Source organism: Hyaena hyaena, unplaced genomic scaffold (assembly GCF_003009895.1).
Source record: "Hyaena hyaena isolate Hyena2069 unplaced genomic scaffold, ASM300989v1 scaffold_11, whole genome shotgun sequence".
In the NCBI taxonomy this organism is placed as follows: Eukaryota; Metazoa; Chordata; class Mammalia; order Carnivora; family Hyaenidae; genus Hyaena; species Hyaena hyaena.
The window spans coordinates 7,376,698-7,394,326 of record NW_024080643.1 but is presented as its reverse complement, the minus strand read 5'-3'; the positions used below and the strand labels follow the sequence as shown (position 1 = coordinate 7,394,326).

Below are 17,629 nucleotides of genomic sequence, written 5' to 3'. Positions count from 1 at the left end.
CAGTTTTTAATCACTGAAACTTAAGCAGAGTTACAACTAAAAATACTATTGTGGGCGGGGGGGGGGAATTTTGGGAATAATGCTTACTGTAAAATCTTTAAAAGATACAGAAAAGAATAAAAGAATTAAAATCATTCACAATCCCAGAATTTAGGTATAACAACTGCCAATATTTTTGCACCTTCCCTAATAAGAGTAACAATGATATGAAGTGGCTAAAATTCAGAGTTCCCTATGTGCCAGGAACTCCGTGCTCTACTCCTATGACATCACTGAGTCTTTATACTTTAAGGCAGGTGCTGCCTGGCATTCCCATTTCAGTGACAAGGAAATGTCGGCTTGAAGACCCGCTGCTACTAAGTGGCGGAGGCAGCGTCCAAAAGCAGTTTCTGTGCTACTCCAGCACGTGTGCCATCAACTGTTCTTTTTTCAACTATGTATGCGACTCCACCCACCCTCTGATCCCACTGGGCCCTACAATCTATTTGATACCACCACCTTCTCATTACTGCTTGTCTGCTTATATTGTAATTTCCCGCCTGGCTCAGTTTCCATGTCCAACCAGTGTAATCATTCCCTTGCTTCTATGTCACTTTGTCATGTGCTCGTGGCTGAGCCCAACCCTGGTTAGAGGCAACTCCCTGCCTTTCCCGTCCCTACACTTGTATAGCTGAACATGGAGTAAAGTAACTACAATCATGTTGATTAGACTTATTTAAAATACATAACTAGTGACCTCAACTGGGATTATAATAAGGCTATTGGTGATCACATGACATTTCTCAATCCTTACAGTCAAACCTTACTGTTTTAGAAGACTATTTTGGCAAATCTCCAGTATTCCACCCCCTTCTTCACTTCTCACTCACCTGGATTCTTCATTCACTGAGAAAGAGAAACATAGCTTCTACAAGCGCCCACCATGTAGCGTGCCTTTTCCAATGCCAAGCTTCCCCTGTGTTATTAGTCTCTTCCCCCTCTTAGTTTCTCAAAGACTTTGGCCTAGAAATTCTCTCTTCCCTGCACCGTCAAGTTTCCTCTCTCATCTGTCAACGTATATACTTCTGTTTTCCTGTCTTAGAGAAATCTGCTCTTCATCTCACTTCCACTGCCATCTACGGCTTCAAATTTCTCCTTCCTTTAATGTCAAACCCCTCAGTGTCTATTTTTTTTTTTTTTCCATTTTCTCTTTTCCCATTTCCATTAAAAACCACTCCAGTTAGGCTTTTTTCACAAGACTCTACCAAAACTGTTCCTATGAAAAGTCACCAATAAAGCCTCATGTTGCCAAATCCAATGTTCAATCCGTTCATTTACTCTCTTATTTTTTAACTGAAGTATAGTTGGCAATCAATATTATATTAGTGTCAGGTGTACAACACAGTGACTCAACATTTCACACACATGACAAAATGCTAACCACAAAGTAGCTACCATCTTTCACCATACAAAGTTATTACAATATTATTGACTCTATTCCCTATGCTGTGCTTTACATCCCCATGACCTATTTATTTGATAAGTAGAAGTTTGTAACTCTTAATACCCCTCACCTATTTACTCATTCCACAACCCATCTTCCCTTTGGTAACCACCAGCTGGTTGTCTGTATTTTTGAGTCTGTTTCTCATAAGATTTTTTGTTTGTTCATTTGTTTTGTTTTAAAGTTTTAAAATATTTATTTATTTTTGAGAGAGTGCACACGCACGCACGAGTGTGAGTGGAGAAGGGGCAGAAAGAGGGGGAGACACAGAATCCAAAGCAGGCTCCAGGCTCTGGGCTGTCCGCACAGAACCCGATGCAGGGCTCAAACTCACAAACTGTGAGATTATGACCTGAGCCGAAGTCAGATGCTAAACTGACTGAGCCACCCAGGGACATCTCATTTGTTTTTGATGAGGTTTTTAGATTCCACATATAAGTGACATCATATGGTGCTTGTCTTTCTCTGGCTTATTTTACTTGGCCTAATACCTTCTAGGTCCACCAATGTTGTTGTAAATTGCAAGATTTCATTTTTTTTTTGGCTGAGTAATATTCCACTGTGGTATTAAGGTATACCGTAAGTTTTCTCCCCACTCCTCCTCTTCTTACTTAAGTAGAGTAGACACACAATGTTACATCAGTTTCATGTGTACAACATGATGATTGGACAAGTTTATACATTATACACTGTTCACAAGCATAGCTACCATCTGTCCCACGATATGCTGCATCTTTATCCATTCGTCCACGGAGGGACATGTGGGCTGCTTCCGTATCCTGGCTGTTGTAAATGATGCTGCAGAGAACACAGGGGTGCATATACCTTTTCAAATCAGTGCTTTGATTTTTTTTCAGGTAAACATCCAGTAGTGAAATTACTGGATCATACGGTATTTCTGCTTTTAATTTTTTGAGCAACTACCATACTGTTTTCCACAGTGCCTGTACCAGTTTACATTCCTACCAATAGTGCCCAAGGGACCCCTTTTCTACACGCCCTTGCCAACACTTACATTTCTTATCATTCTGATATTAGCCATTCTGACAGGTATAAGGTGACATCTCACTGTGGTTCTGATTTGCATTTCTCTCGTGATTAGTGATGTTGAATATCTTCACACTTGGCCGTGTGTGTGTGTGTGTGTGTGTGTGTGTTTAAATGTCTATTCAGACCCTGTACCCATTAAAAAAATTTTTTTTCCCTTAATGTTTTATTTATTTTTGAGAGAGAGAGAGAGAGCGTGAGCAGGGGAGGGTCAGAGAGAGAGGGAGACACAGAATCAGAAGCAGGCTCCAGGTTTTGAGCTAGCTGTCAGTACAGAGCCCGACGCGGGGCTTGAACCCACGAACTGTGAGATCATGACCTGAGCTGATGTCAGACGCTTAACTGACTGAGCCACCCAGGCGCCCCTGTACCCATTTTTAAGTCAGATTTTTTTTTGTGTGTGTGTTGAGTTGTATAAGTTATTTGTATATTTTGGATATTAACCCCTTATCAGACATATCATTTGCAAATATCTTCCCCATTCAGTAGGTTGTCTTTTCATTTTGTTGATAGTTTCCCTGCCACACAAAAGCTTTTTAGTTTGCTGTAATCCCAACTGTTCATTATTACTTTTGTTATCTTTGTCTGAGGAGACAGATCCAAAACAATATTGTTATAACCAATGTCCAAAAGTTTATCACCTATGTTTTCTTTTAGGAGTTTTATGGTTTCAGGTCTCACGTTTAGGTCTTTAATCCATGTTAGTTAGTTAGTCTCTTAGCTTTAAATAACACTAATTTACTGAAAGCCTTAAATTTACACTTTTGGTTCAATTCTCTTTCTTGTATATCTGACTGCTTACCCAATCTCGCCTCAGAAGTTTAAAGAAACTCTTGTTAATGAACACCTGCTATACATCAAGTACTTTTCTGGGCATCTGGTCTGTGTCACTGGGCACAAGAGACAAAAATCCCTGCTTTCATGGAGTAGGCAATCTAGGGGTAGAATACAGACAATAAGCAATAAACTTAGAAAATCAGTAAATCAGATGTAGCATACATGAGGTCACGATAAATGCTGTGGGAAAAACCTGAACAAGGTGAGAGGGATTACAAGTGCAGCAAAATGAATGGATGGGGGTGTGTGTGGTGTGACAGTACATGTCTTCCCTGAGAAGGCAACGTAAGCAAAAAGGGAAGGGATTAGCCAAGAGATATCAGGACAATGTGTTTCAGGTCAAGGGAACATGCAGTGACAAGGCCCTAGATGGGAGCACATTTGTTGTGTCTGATGGAAAGCAAGGAGGCCATGTGGCTGGAATGGAGACCCAAGAAGGGAATAGTAACAGGTGTTTAAGGTTAGGGAGGTGATGGTGGTGGGCGAGATAACTTTATACTTTATAAAATACTTTAATGTTAAATTTAATTCAGCTCCATGTATCTGCCTAACTGGATTTATGAGAAACAGAATGACAGTAGATAGCACGCTTATGTCTAGTCTTTGGAGAGATGGCTAAAATTTTATGTTGTAGCTCTTGAGGATTTGGACAGTCCCCTCCTTCACTGCTGTTTGGGCTGTTTTTTTTTTTAGCAAACTTTCCTATATTGCCATTGCAAAGCCTGCAAATGAGGTTAAAAACAAGTTCCAATCTTAGCACATCCTTCATCCACTTCTGTGCTTCCTGCCTTAGTTTGGACAGCTAAATAAAAATGCAGCTCTGTGTGACTAAATGAATTGAAATACAGTATTCTAAACACAACTTATAAGGTAGACAGACACTGTACAGCATTCCATATATGCTATTATAACAGCATTTGTTCTAAGGCATTATATAATATGTTAAGGAATCACAGAATATATTGGGGCGCCTGGGTGGTTCAGTCGGTTAAGTGTCTGACTTTGGCTCAGGTCACGATCTCGCAGCTCTTGAGTTCAAGCCCTGAGTTGGGCTCTGTGTTGACAGCTCAGAGCCTGGAGCCTGCTTCGGATTCTGTGTCTCCTTCGCTCTCTGCCCCTCCCTCATTCATTCTCTGTTCTCTCTCTCGCTCTCAAAAATAAATAAACATTAAAAAAAAATCATATAATAGGTATAAGATATACATTATATAATAACAGAATACATTCGATTAAGCATGCTGGCCATTAAGGCAAAAAGAAAAGTACACTTGACCACAAAATTTTCCTTTTGTAATATAACACAATGTTCTAACAGTATAAAGACCTATTATGGTAATCCTAAGCACATTTTCAGCAACCTTTTTAATTATGAAGATGCCAAAATTAACTTACTAAAATTACAATGTACAAAGAATACATCAAATATCATATTCTACTAAAACAAGCCACCTGCTAAAATTACCATGAGACATCAAGTCATAAGAAATTTGACTCTTTTCTCCAAATAAAGTTTAGTGAATTTCTCATGACAATATTGCTGCTTTGTTATAAACACAGCTTTATTATGAAATGGTTGTTAAGTCACTTTGTACGAATGGAGCAAAGAGCACAACACAGAGGAGAGAGATAGGCACAAGTCAGAGCAGCAAGGGCTCTGAGTATGAAGCTTAAAAGTTATGGGAAACACTAAGGTTAGGTAGGCGTGTAAAAGGGTCAGTTGTTAGCATGGGGAAAAAGAAGTCTAAACTGAAGGCAAGGCAGCCGCTGCAAGAATCCAGGCAGAAGGCTGAGAGCCTTACCCAAGGGAAAGGAAATAAGAAAAGGACAAACACAAGAGAAATTAAGGAGGCAGAAAAAGCAGGTCTTGGTGATGGCCTGGATATAAAAGATGAGAAAGAAGGACAGGTCTATGGAAACTCCCAGAAGACTGAGTGGGTTAGAGAGGTGACGAAGGTTGTGCCGTCACAAAGATATAGGGAAAGAAGGGATTTGATGGGAATTCAGTTTCAGACAGGTTGATTTCCTTTTTTAAAAAATTATTTTTCTTAGAAAGAGAGAGAGAACGTATGTGCGTTTATACAACGAAGATCACGGGTCACTGGGTTGGCTCTGTTTTTCCTTGTTTTTCTGTTCACCATGATCCGGAGGAATGCAACCAAGATTATTATCTTCTTATCCATGATGAAAAATGAAGTACATCATATGCATAAAGGACGTATTATTTGGCCTGCAAATTACTGAATTCTTGATTTAGCTAAATGCCTTCTGATGAGTTTAATTGCATTCCAATGAATAATAAAAGTGCAAATGCTCTAAGAACCTAAATTGGTTAAATCAAGGATTGCATAAAAACAATGAAACAAAGAAAAAAGCCATAAACTTTGAACTTGAATAGAAGAATAGCATGGGTCTGTGGCTAAAATAGGGTAAAGCAAAAACTAGATTCGACTAAAAGAAGATAAAAGGGAGGAAATTCTTTGATAACATTAAGCACAGAGTCATAGCTGATGAGGAAGAAAACTTATTTGTTTTAAATTATTTATTTATTGGGGTGCCTGGGTGGCTTAGTTGGTTAAGTGTCCGACTTTCGCTTAGGTCATGATCTCACGGTTCATGGATTCGAGCCCCATGTCGGGCTCTGTGCTGACTGCCAGCTCAGAGCCTGGAGCCTGTTTCAGTCTGTGACTCCCCCTCTCTCTGACCCTCCCCTGCTCACGCTGTCTCTCTCTCTGTCTCCTAGAAATAAATAAAACATTTAAAAAAAATTATTTATTTATTTATTGAGAGAGAGAGAGAGAGAGAGAGACAGAGAGACAGAGACAGACAGACAGACAGACAGTGAGTGGGGGAGGCGCAGAGAGGGAGGGAGACACAGAATGCAAAACAGGACCCCGGCTCTGAGCCATCAGCACAGAGCCCAACGCGGGGCTCGAACAAGCTGTGAGATCATCACCTGAGCAGAAGTCAAGACGCCTAACCGACTGAGCCACCCAGGCGCCCAAAGAAAAAAATGTTTAACGAAAATCAAAGGAGTGAACAAATGTGAAGAGAAAACAAATACTAATTCATATTATTTACAAGTATATGATATGTTAATATTTTGAGGATGATGATCTGTTTTTTACAACCTCTACTTGAAACACTTATATGAAAAAATGAGCATAAATTATAGTATAGGACACAGCATAGATATTTCTTTTTTTTTTTTAAATTTTTTTTAATGTTTTATTTATTTCTAGGAGAGAGAGAGAGTGTGAGCAGGGGAGGGTCAGAGAGAGAGGGAGTCACAGACTCTGAAACAGGCTCCAGGCTCTGAGCTGGCAGTCAGCACAGAGCCCGATGCGGGGCTCGAACCCACGAACTGCGAGATCATGACCTAAGCGAAAGTTGACGCTTAACCGACTAAGCCACCCAGGCGCCCCTAGATATTTCTGATAAACATGAGCTATTTGGCTACAAAATATATCTAAAGAATTCTTCCATTATCTTTTGTTTTCTCCCTATCATCCCTCTGTTTTATATCCTTTAGAACCAAAATTTTTAGAAAAAGCAATCTATACCTGCTGTTTTCCTTTCTTCTAATTTTGTTTACCACCTGCCCACCAGTCTCTTGAAACTGATCTACCAAAAGTCCTAATGACTCATGCTAGTGACCAAATCCAACAGCCTCTTTCCAGTTTTCATTCTACTGGACCTTTCTGGAACATCCACCCACACTACTGACCAAATATTTTCTGACTTCTATGATACTACATTCTCACTGTGGATTAATAGTCATATTTTAAAAAATCTCTGTAATTGTATCTTCTTGCTTCACTTATCTCTTAAATGTAGATTTAAGAAGCACTTTAATTTTTTTTCTTTTATACAAATAATATATTTTGCAGGAACAAAAAGACAATGTAAAAACTGATAGTGCCAAAAGCTAAGAGTGTACTATTAGTAATTGTTGAATACCTTTGCAGGCTGTATTTTATTTTATTTTAATTAATTTATTTTTTTACATATTCACTCTTACTTTTTATTTGCTTAAAAATAAAAAAAAACTCTGCTAGATTGACAGAATTGAAGGGGAAAAAGTTCTACAAGAAAGGAGACTTCAATACTCTCCTTTCAACAATGAACAGAACCACCACAGGGAAGATGAATAAGGAACTAGATAACTCAACACCATATACCAGTTAGACCTAACAGATACACAGAACTCTTTAAGAATATCAGGATAGACATGCTTTTCAAGTGCACATGGGACATTCCAGGAAAGACCATAAGATTAATAAGTCTTAATAAAGAGTGAAATCATATAAAATATTTGTTTTGGATAAGAATGGAATAAAACTTGGGGCGCCTGGGTGGCTTAGTCAGTCAGTTAAGCATCCGACTTTGGCTCAGGTCATGATCTCAAGGTTCCCGTGGTCAGTGTTTAGTATTTGTTATGAACCCAGGAGGGCTCCTTCCTGCTGCCTCTCCCTCATTCTCTTCTGCAAAACTAGTCAGCCTACAGTTAAGCTTGTTACCTTTCCTGAACCTATCAATAAGCTCCCAGTTACCTTTCACCACGATCTCCACCTGTTTTTTAGAGCATCCTCAGGCTTAAGCTTCTCCATGCTGTTTAAAATGAGGTCAGTTTCTTTGCAAAGAGATCAGGAACTATTCTTTTTACCACCTGCTTCTTCCCTCAGGCAGACTCTCTGACCCAGGCCTCTAGAGCTGGGAGTGGGGCTGAGTGACACTGTACAAGGTGCGTAGTAGTAATCTCCAACCTCAGTGGGGAAGCAATGCCTTATGAGTGGGGAGAAGAGAAATCAAGGTGTCAATATTCTCAGTGGCACAGAGCCCAAGACAGACTCTGTATTCTACAAGTGAGGTCGGGGGTGGGAGGGGGGAGGTGGGGGGCAGCAAGAAGGGAGCTCTCACCTTTGAACTGCACTTGCACAGAACTTAGCAAATAACTGAGGGCAGGATGAGAAATGCTAGTGTCCTGCTCAACCCTGGGGAAGTGAGCCTTCTGACTAGGAGCTGGGGTAGAGGGGACCCTGTGTTCTTAGCTGGACACAGTCTGGAATGGAGTTTCCAGTCCGGAGTGGAGTTCCGGCCTCACTGAACTGAAAGGAGGGAGGGATCAGTCTTAGTTCAAACACTACAGACCCTCACTTCTTACTCAATTTTAGCTGATGTTTTGAATATATGCTTCTCCATATGCTGTATGACCTTAAGAACATTTCCAGAGACTTTAAATGATATTCTAAAATATGTAATCAGTTTCAGTGGGAAGCAGGTCCATGGAGCACCTCATGCTGACATGATGGGAGCTGATCTCTTCAGTTTGTTCACTTGTACTCCTAAATAAAATCCCAGTGTATGAACACACCAGCAGTGTATTTATCCATCTCCAGATAATGGACACTTGGGTTGTTTCCAGCTTTTTTGCTACTGCTGCTGCTCTGAGTATTCTTATACACATACTCCATACATGGGCAAGTGTTCCCGTTGGCCGCACAGCATGTACACACGGAGGAATGGGATTTCTAGATCAAAAGTTATGCAAACCTCAGGGCGCCTGGGTGGCTCAGTCGGTTGAGTCCGACTCTCAGTTTCGGCTCAGGTCATGATCTCATGGTTTCAGGAGTTTGAGCCCCGCATTGGGCTCTGCACCAGAGCCTGCTTGGGATTCTGTCTCTCCTCTCTCTCTACCCCCTCCTCCACTCACACTGTCTCTGTCTCTCTCAAAATACAGAAATCTTAAAAACGTAAAAAAAAAAGTTATGCAAACTTTACAAGACTGTGCCAATTTGTTTTCTAAAGTAGCTGTTTCCATTGATACTTATAACCAATAGGATAGAAAAGTAAGGCCTTATTGGTCTATATCTCTATAGCCTTTGTTATTAAGAGACTTAACTGCTGAAAATCTAAAAGGTATGATCTTATACCTTGTTGTAGTCACTCATAAAGGTAAATATATGTTTATGTTTACTGTTCTTGTATGTTTCCTCTTCCGTGAGTGCTGTTTGTCTCTTCTGCCCATTTTTTGATCAGGTTGTCTTTTTCTTATCGATTTGTAGATTTGTACATATTTTAAATATTCTTTGTCAGTACTGTACATAAATGTTGTCCAAAGTTGGCAGCTTGTCTTTTCAATTTCTCTAATGTGACTTTTGATAAATGGAAGTTCTAATTTTAATATAGCTGAATCTGTCAAGCTCTTATGCTAGTGCTTTTTGTCTTATTTAAGAAATGTTTCTCTAGCCCAAGGAGATTTTTAAAATTATCTTTTTATCATTTAACAATTTTAAAATTATTCCTTTCCATATGGGTATCTATTTGTACTCATACCAATTACTGAATAGGCTTTCCTTTCCACGCTGATTTACAATGCCACCTCTATCATACATGAGTCCCACGTATACCCATGTGTTTCTGGGCTCTATTCTGTTCCAATGGCCAATCTGTCTATTCCTGTATCAATGTCACTTGATCTTAATGACTATAACTTTATAATAGGTCTTAAGCTGGTAGGAGTGTCTTAGATATTTCAGGCCTGTTGTTTTTCCATTTAAATTTTCAAATCAGCCTGTCATAATACATACACACATACACACACCCTATTGGGATTAAAAAAAGATTTTTTTAAATATTTACTTGTTTTTAAATTTTTTTTAAATGTTTTTATTTATTTCTAGGCGCGAGAGAGAGACAGCGTGAGCAGGGGAGGGGCAGAGAGAGAGGGAGATACTGACTCTGAAACAGGCTCCAGGCCCTGAGCTGGCTGTCAGCACAGAGCCCGACGCGGGGCTCGAACCCACGAACCGTGAGATCATGACCTAAGCGAAAGTCGGACGCTTAACCGACTAAGCCACCCAGGCGCCCCAATGTTTACTTATTTTTTAGAGGGAGAGCGTATGAACAGGAGAGGAGCAGAGAGAGAGAGGGAGGGAGAGGGAGAGAATCCCAAGCAGGTTCCGCACTGTCAGCAGTGAGCCCAATATGGGGCTCAAACTCACTAAATATGAGATCATGACCTGAGCCAAAGTCAGACATTTAAGTGACTGAGCCACCCAGGCGCCCCACCCTATTGGGATTATTACTGGCATTATACTGAATCTATAGGTTAGGAGTTACAAATTGGGGTCTATGGACCCAACATGCTTGCAGAAATGTTAAGCTGGGTAGCAGGGTGTTTTTATAAAATTTTGAAATTTAAATGCTTATAATAGCTGGCCCTTCCTCCCCCCACCATCATATTCTACACTGATTCAATTTACATAATACTTTCTTTCTGCTTGGTCCTACATGTTACTGAATTTGCCACTCAGTCTTATATACCATTCCTTCCTAGGATTCTCTGAGGATACCAGTTGAAAACTCTAAATTTCCCATTTCTTCATTATGCAGAAATACTTAGCCCACTTTTGTCTAATTCTGCAATGTTATTCAAAGGCTATTTACTTTTATAACTAGATAGATTCCTTAAGGTATTTTTTCCAGATAAAAGAACACTTTTTCCTAAAAGGAATTCTGAAATCTTAAGGCTACTTACTCAGCATACAGCTAACTTTAAAAATAATCTTTTCTTTTATGGGTTTTGAATAAAATGAAAATCATATGATACTACTTTCCCACACTTGGTTAACCTGGCTAGAGGTTTATCAATTTTATGATCTTTCCAAAAGTCTAGCTTTTGGTTTCATTGATTTTCTCTATTAAATTCCTATTTCAATGATTTCTGCTCTAATATTTTATCTTCTGCTTATTTTAGATTTAACCTGCTATCTTTTTTGAATTTGCTAAACTGGAGCCTTAGACTATTAATTTTAGATATTTCTTCTTTTCTTTTCTTTTTTTTTTTTTTTTTTAAATGTTTTATTTATTTCTAGGAGAGAGAGAGAGAGACAGCGTGAGCNTTTTCCCTTTTTAACCACATTGTTTTCTACTCAATAATACCATCCTGACTTGTACATTAATAAGTCACTTGCTTTCCTTGGATGTGGAAAATGACAGTAGGCATTGTGATATGATATTGGGCTATTATTTTTTTTTAATTTTTTTAATTTTTTTTTTTCTAGGAGAGAGAGAGAGAGACAGTGTGAGCAGGGGAGGGTCAGAGAGAGAGGGAGTCACAGACTGAAACAGGCTCCAGGCTCTGAGCTGGCAGACAGCACAGAGCCCGACGCGGGGCTCGAACCCACGAACCGCGAGATCATGACCTAAGCGAAAGTCGGACACTTAACCGACTAAGCCACCCAGGCGCCCCGATATTTCTTCTTTTCTAACATGCATTTAATGCTAACAATTTCCCCCTAGGCATGGCTTTTGCTGCATCCCATAAATTTTCATTGGTTGTATATTTTCATTTAGTTCAAAATTATTTAAAACTTTTTTTTTGAGATTTTCTTGTTTGACTCATGTTTTATCTAGAAGTGTGTTTTTTAGGGGCAACTGGGTGGCTCAGCTGGTTAAGTGTCTGACTCTTGATTTTGGCTCAGGTCATGATCTCACGGTTTCTGAGTTTGAGGCCTGAGTAGGGCCCTGTGCTGACAGCATGGAGCGTGCTTAAGATTCTCTCTCTTCCTCTCCCTTTGCCCTTCCCCGACTTGTGCTCTCTCTTAAAAAAAAGGGGGGGGGGGTTGTTTAATCTTTAAATACTGTGAAAAATTTCAGTTATCTTTGTTAATGGACTTCTGGCTTAATTCTGTTGTGGCCTGAGAACATTCTTCATATGATTTTTATTTTTATAATTTTGTTTAGGTGTGTTTTATGGCCCCAAACATGGTCTATGTTGATGAAGGGTCCAAGTTAGGGTGAGAATGCAGATTCTTCTGTTGTTGGGTGAAGTATTCTGTATGTGTCACACGGATCCGGATGGCTGATGGTACCCTGTACGTGTCACACGGATCCGGACGGCTGACGGTACCCTGTACGTGTCACACGGATCCGGACGGCTGACGGTACTCTGTACGTTCACACGGATCCTGATGGCTGATGGCATTCCATAAGTGTCACACAGATCCGGTTGGCTGACGGTACTCTGTACATGTCACACGGATCCAGGTGGCTGATGGTATTCCATAAGTGTCACACAGATCAAGTTGGCTGGCGGTACTCTGTATGCATCACACGGATCCAGATGGCTGACGGTCCTGAGCAGCTAGAGACTTCCTGATTTTCTGCCCCTGTCAATCACTGACAGAGTGGTGCTGAAGCCTCAAGCACAGCAGATTCATCTACTGCTCCCTGCAGTGCTGTTTTTGCCTCATGTATTTCAACACTCTGTAGTTAGGCATATCCACAGTAAGGATTGTTTTGTGTTCCTTTTATCATTACTTAATGCCCCTCTTTTTCCTGAAAATTTCCCTTGCTCTGAAATCTGGTTTGTTTGTAATGAATATAGCTGTTCTAGCTTTCTTGTTCTCAGTGTCAACATGGTACATCTTTCTCCATTGCTTTGTTTTAAATCTGTCTTTATATTTAAAGTGGGTTTCTTTTTGGTAATACATATAAGATACTTGTCTTTTGATTGGTCTTTAGACCAATCTTTAGACCTTTCATATCTAAGGTGATTATTGATATAGCTGGATTACCATCTGCCATATTTGTAACTGTTTTCCGTTCACTGTTGTTTTTTGCTTCCTTTTTTGTCTTTTTTGTATAATTTGATTTTCTCCTCTTACAGCATGTCAATTATATTTCTTCAAATATATTTTCGTGGTTTCCCCAAGGTTTGCAATATACATTTATAACCAATCTAAATATACATCAAGTAACACTGTACTGCTTCACGGGCAGCACGGGTGCCTTACAGCAGAGAATCCCGGGTTCCTCAATCCCGTCCCTCACAACGCTGCGGTCATGCATTCCACTTTTCCATAAGCTATAACCATTGTTGCTTTTGTTATTTTGAAAACAAAACAATCAGATCTGTTAAGAAAAATAAATGATTTTCTTGTATCTTCATCGATTCCATTTCTAACTCTCTTACTGTCTTCATGTAGACCTGAGTTTTTGACCTCTATCATTTTCCTTCTTTCAGAAGAACTTAATGTTTCCTTAGAGTGGGTCTGTCTATTGGTGACAAATTCCCTCAGTTTTTGTTTTAGAAATTCTTTATTTCTCTTTCATTTTTGAAAGATAAAATTCATTAGATACAGAGTTCTAGGTTGATGGGTTTTTCTTTCAAAATTTTAAATGTTTTACTTCATTCTCTTCTTGCTTGCATAGTTTCTGAAGAGAAGTAGAATGTAATTCTTATCCTTGTTTCCTTTTAGGTGAGGGGTTTTCCCCCTGTGACTTCTATTTTCTCTTTGTCTTTGATTTGATTTTTGTCTCTCTTTGTCTTTGATTTTCTGCAGTGTGAATGATATGTGTAGGCTTTTAAAAAATATTTATCCTGCTTGGAATTCCGTGAGCTTCCTGAGTTTGTAGTTTGGTGTTTACAAATAATTTTGGAAATTTCTCAGTTGTTACTAACTTCAAATATTTCTTCTGTTCTTTCTTCTTCTGGTATAGCCATTATGTGCATGTTACACCTTTTTCAATTGCCCCACATTTTTTGGACCTTATTTTTTCCAGTCTTTTCTTCTTTTCAGTTTGGTAAGTCTCAATTAACGTGTCTTCAAGCTCATAATGTCCTCAGCCCAGAGCATGATTCCGATGAGCCCATTAAAAGTATTCTTCATACATAGTGTTTTCTATGTCTAGCATTTCTTTGGATTCTGAGAGTCTCCTCATCTCTGCTTACATTACCTCTCTGTTATATGTTGTGTATTTTTTTCTGTTAGAGCCTTTAGTTATATTAATCATGGCCATTTTAAATTCTGGTCTGCTATTTCCAAAATCTTTGTCGTCTTTGGATCTGGTTCTGGTGCTTGCTTGGTCCCTTCAGGCTGCCTTTTAGCACGCCAACCGATCCTTCTGAGAGCCAGATAGGATCTATTAGGTGAGCGTTACTAAGGAAATAGGCCTCAAGTGCGAGCTTCTGTTTATCTGAATGACATCAGGATGGGTTACTGTCTGCTGCAGCTTCAGGCGTCAGAGGCTAAAATCTCTCTGGTGTCCTTGTTCTGTCTCCTCTGCTGCTTTCAGATCCCTGAGACTCCTCCACACGCACGGCCCGAGAGGCGCAGTTGTGTCGGGTGTGTCCCCCACCAGACAGGAGCCCTGCTGACGTGCGCTGACGTGTGGGGGCAGCAGTGCTTCAGAGCCTATGGTTAGGTCTCAGTCTGCTAGTGAGCCTGTGTCCCTGGGCTGTGATCTTCACGAGTGCTTTCAAGTTTCTGTTCTACTTAAGTGAGACAGAAAGGCTGGAGGGGCGAGAGCGGGGTCCTTCCGTTCCTCAAGGCTGGGCAGCTGTGGTAGAACGCCAGTGGGTCAGACTCTGGTACAACAGCGTCCCGTTGGTGCAGGCCTTTGCTAAGGAGAACAGAATGCTCTGGGAGCATTTCCCATGATTCCTCCCCCCCACCTCCCACCGCCTTGAGGGAAGGAGGGAAGATTTCTCTGTGACAACACGTGGGGCTCCCGCCAGGGAAACTCACAGAAGTACGTGGGACCCTCATGGCCGGGTCCTCACGAGGTTTTCTCTCTCCAGCTAGCCCATGCTCAGATTCTAGAGATCAGCCAAATCACTCTCTAAACAGGCCTACCAGCTGCTGGCCGCAGTGCTGGTTTCCGGGCAGTTTCTGCTCTGGGTAAGCTCTGTTTCTCTCTATCTGCCCACCCCAGTTTTCTGGTCCCTACGCCTTGTGGTCTCCTCTGAGGGAGCTACAACTAGCTGCTGATTTTTAGTTTTTCGGCTTTTTTCTTGCTGTGAGAATGGGAGTGACTGTGTTCAGACTCTATGTTGGGAGAGACTAAACAATGTAAAAAAAAAAAAAAAAAATTCTTGTATCTCTCCAGTCATTTACTTAGACCAATTAGTTTCCTAGGAGCGAATTTACTGCACCAAAGGGAGTACATGTTTTTAAGGGTTTTGATCCATACTCTGCCAAACCCCCGCCAAAGAAGAGGTTACCAAAATAACCTGCATTTATTTTTCTGCTCATAAACCCTCACTGGTCCCTTACTGGTCAAAAACGACATCCGCTCTTCTCGACCAAACACACGAGTCTCTGATGGCCGCAGAGGGCTACTGTACAATATGGCCCTTGCGTGTTTTCCGGTTTGCTCTGTCACTACACCTAGACAATTCTGTGGTTTTCCTGACTGGTGAACATACTGTCTAAAGCACGCCATAATGATTCATTTTGTTTTTATTCAAGTCATCTCTCATTGTCGATAATGCTTTCCCAAGTCCTTGTAGTCTTTCTCAATTCAATCTACACTTGTCGCTGCTCATTTTGGCCTCGCCCATGTCACCTGTCTCACATACAGCTACCTACAGGACAATACTCCCAGCACACTTTGACAGGGGCTAGTGAGTCAAGAAGTTTTCAGAGACCACTTCTATAATCGAGGGCACAGAGGACAGGCCCATATTTACTCTCTGCAAAGTAAAAGGGACTAGTTTAGGTAATAAAACTAAGAATTTCTAACATCAGTTAGTGTAACTAAAAGTTGACGTTTTATGAAATAAAACTATCTTAGATCTTTGCTTCTCATTCTATATGCTTTTCATTCTATTTGTGGGTTTTCCTCCCCAGTTGCTCTAATCTAATTTCATTTTTTTGCCCAATTTAAAACATCAACACCACCAAAAACTAATATCCTATTCTATTAACAACATATTATTCTATTATTCTATTAACAACATATTTAGTGACATTTAAAAACGTACCTATTTTTTCTCTGGCTCTTTAGAAAAACCCATATATAAAACAACTATTTCTTAGATAAATACATAAAAAGTTTAATTTGTGTCACAAAGAAGGTAAGTCTAAGCAAATGGACTGTACAAAGAATTATAATTAAAATGAAGAAAAGCTGTTATCAATTCTGAAAAATAGAAGTTTTTCAGCCTTAACGTTTCATTTAAAAAAAAAAACCTAAAAAGATCCGAAGAACAACTCACGTTCCAGTTGCTCAAACATCACTGAAAAGAGGAAGTCTCGTGGCGTCATGTAATACTCTCCTTCGTGTTCCAGTGACGAAAACTGCATGAAGCGCTGTTTACGAAGGGACAGCTTTTCTCCCATCTCTCCGGGGTCAACAGTTTTCTAAAAGAGAAAGGAACTGCAATTGAAGACTTTTTTTCAGGATGACTCCTCAACTTAGCTACTTCTACTACGATCTTCAAAGAGCAGTTTTAGTGTTTAGGTCTACTACTCTCCAAAGGTTTAAATCATTCACTTAACAAATATTTACTTGAGTGTCTGCTTGCCATTGTCTCAGGCTCAAAGATACAACAGCGAATGACACTTAGGGGACTCACAAGATGGAACGGGGAAACGACAATGAATGAATACACGTAGAAAATAATGTAGGGTGATGAGAAGGGCCCTGAAGAGATATTAAGCCGGATAAGAGAGTCATAAGGAGTAGTACTTTCAATAGGACAGTTAGGGGAGGCCTTTCTGAAGAGCCAACACGTACAGAGGCCACATGAGTGTAGTGAGTGAGCCACGGTGCTCCCTGGAGGAAGCGCAGTCCAGCAAGGGATAAAGTAAGACCCCCCACCATGAGATTCCCACGTGTGTGTGCTTCTAGTAAGCGTTCCTGTCACACTGGTCCACGGACGGTGGGGCACACAGTAAAGTCAGAGAGATGGGTAGGCTAGAGATCAAGTAAAGTTGTGCTTTTCCATAAAGATAAAATATATCACGTCTGATATATAGCCCTGTCTTCGGAGATCTATTTACATCACGGGTACAAAGTGCTAAAAGGACAAGAACTGGTAAAATACTACTAGTGTCAGAGTCTGTATATCTCATGCAATGGTACCTAGATCTCAACTCAAATGCCGATAGAGACAATATTGAAATCTTTATTGCTAACCCATCGCTGAGTACTTGCTGTGTGCAAGGGGTTGTACTACGTAAATTACTCAGTCTTCACAATGACTGAACGACAGATACTAGAGTAGACAGATACTAGAGGAGACAAGTAAATGGCACAGCCAGGATAAAAAACCAGAAGTGTCCACTCACAGTGTTTGAATACCTTAACTACCGCACTAATCTCCTGTCCGAGGCTGGGCATTGTACCCCGGACATACGGAAGGAGACAGCACAGGAGCTAATGTAGACGCCAGTATCAAGAGAGCATCTTATATTATCTGTGAAACACAAAAGCCTCGTCTGACCTTGGACTGTTCACCTTAAAACAATGCTC

At 40.3% G+C, this 17,629-nt stretch overlaps 1 protein-coding gene across 1 annotated transcript in view; it reads right to left on the bottom strand.

Moving 5' to 3' along the window:
• Positions 1-17,629, bottom strand: part of MICU2 (mitochondrial calcium uptake 2) — a 127,121-nt gene that overhangs the window by 78,251 nt on the left and 31,241 nt on the right. The window contains exon 2 of the mRNA XM_039255028.1: positions 16,371-16,515. Coding sequence (XP_039110959.1) covers positions 16,371-16,515 — 145 coding nt within the window. The remainder of the gene's footprint in view (positions 1-16,370; positions 16,516-17,629) is intronic.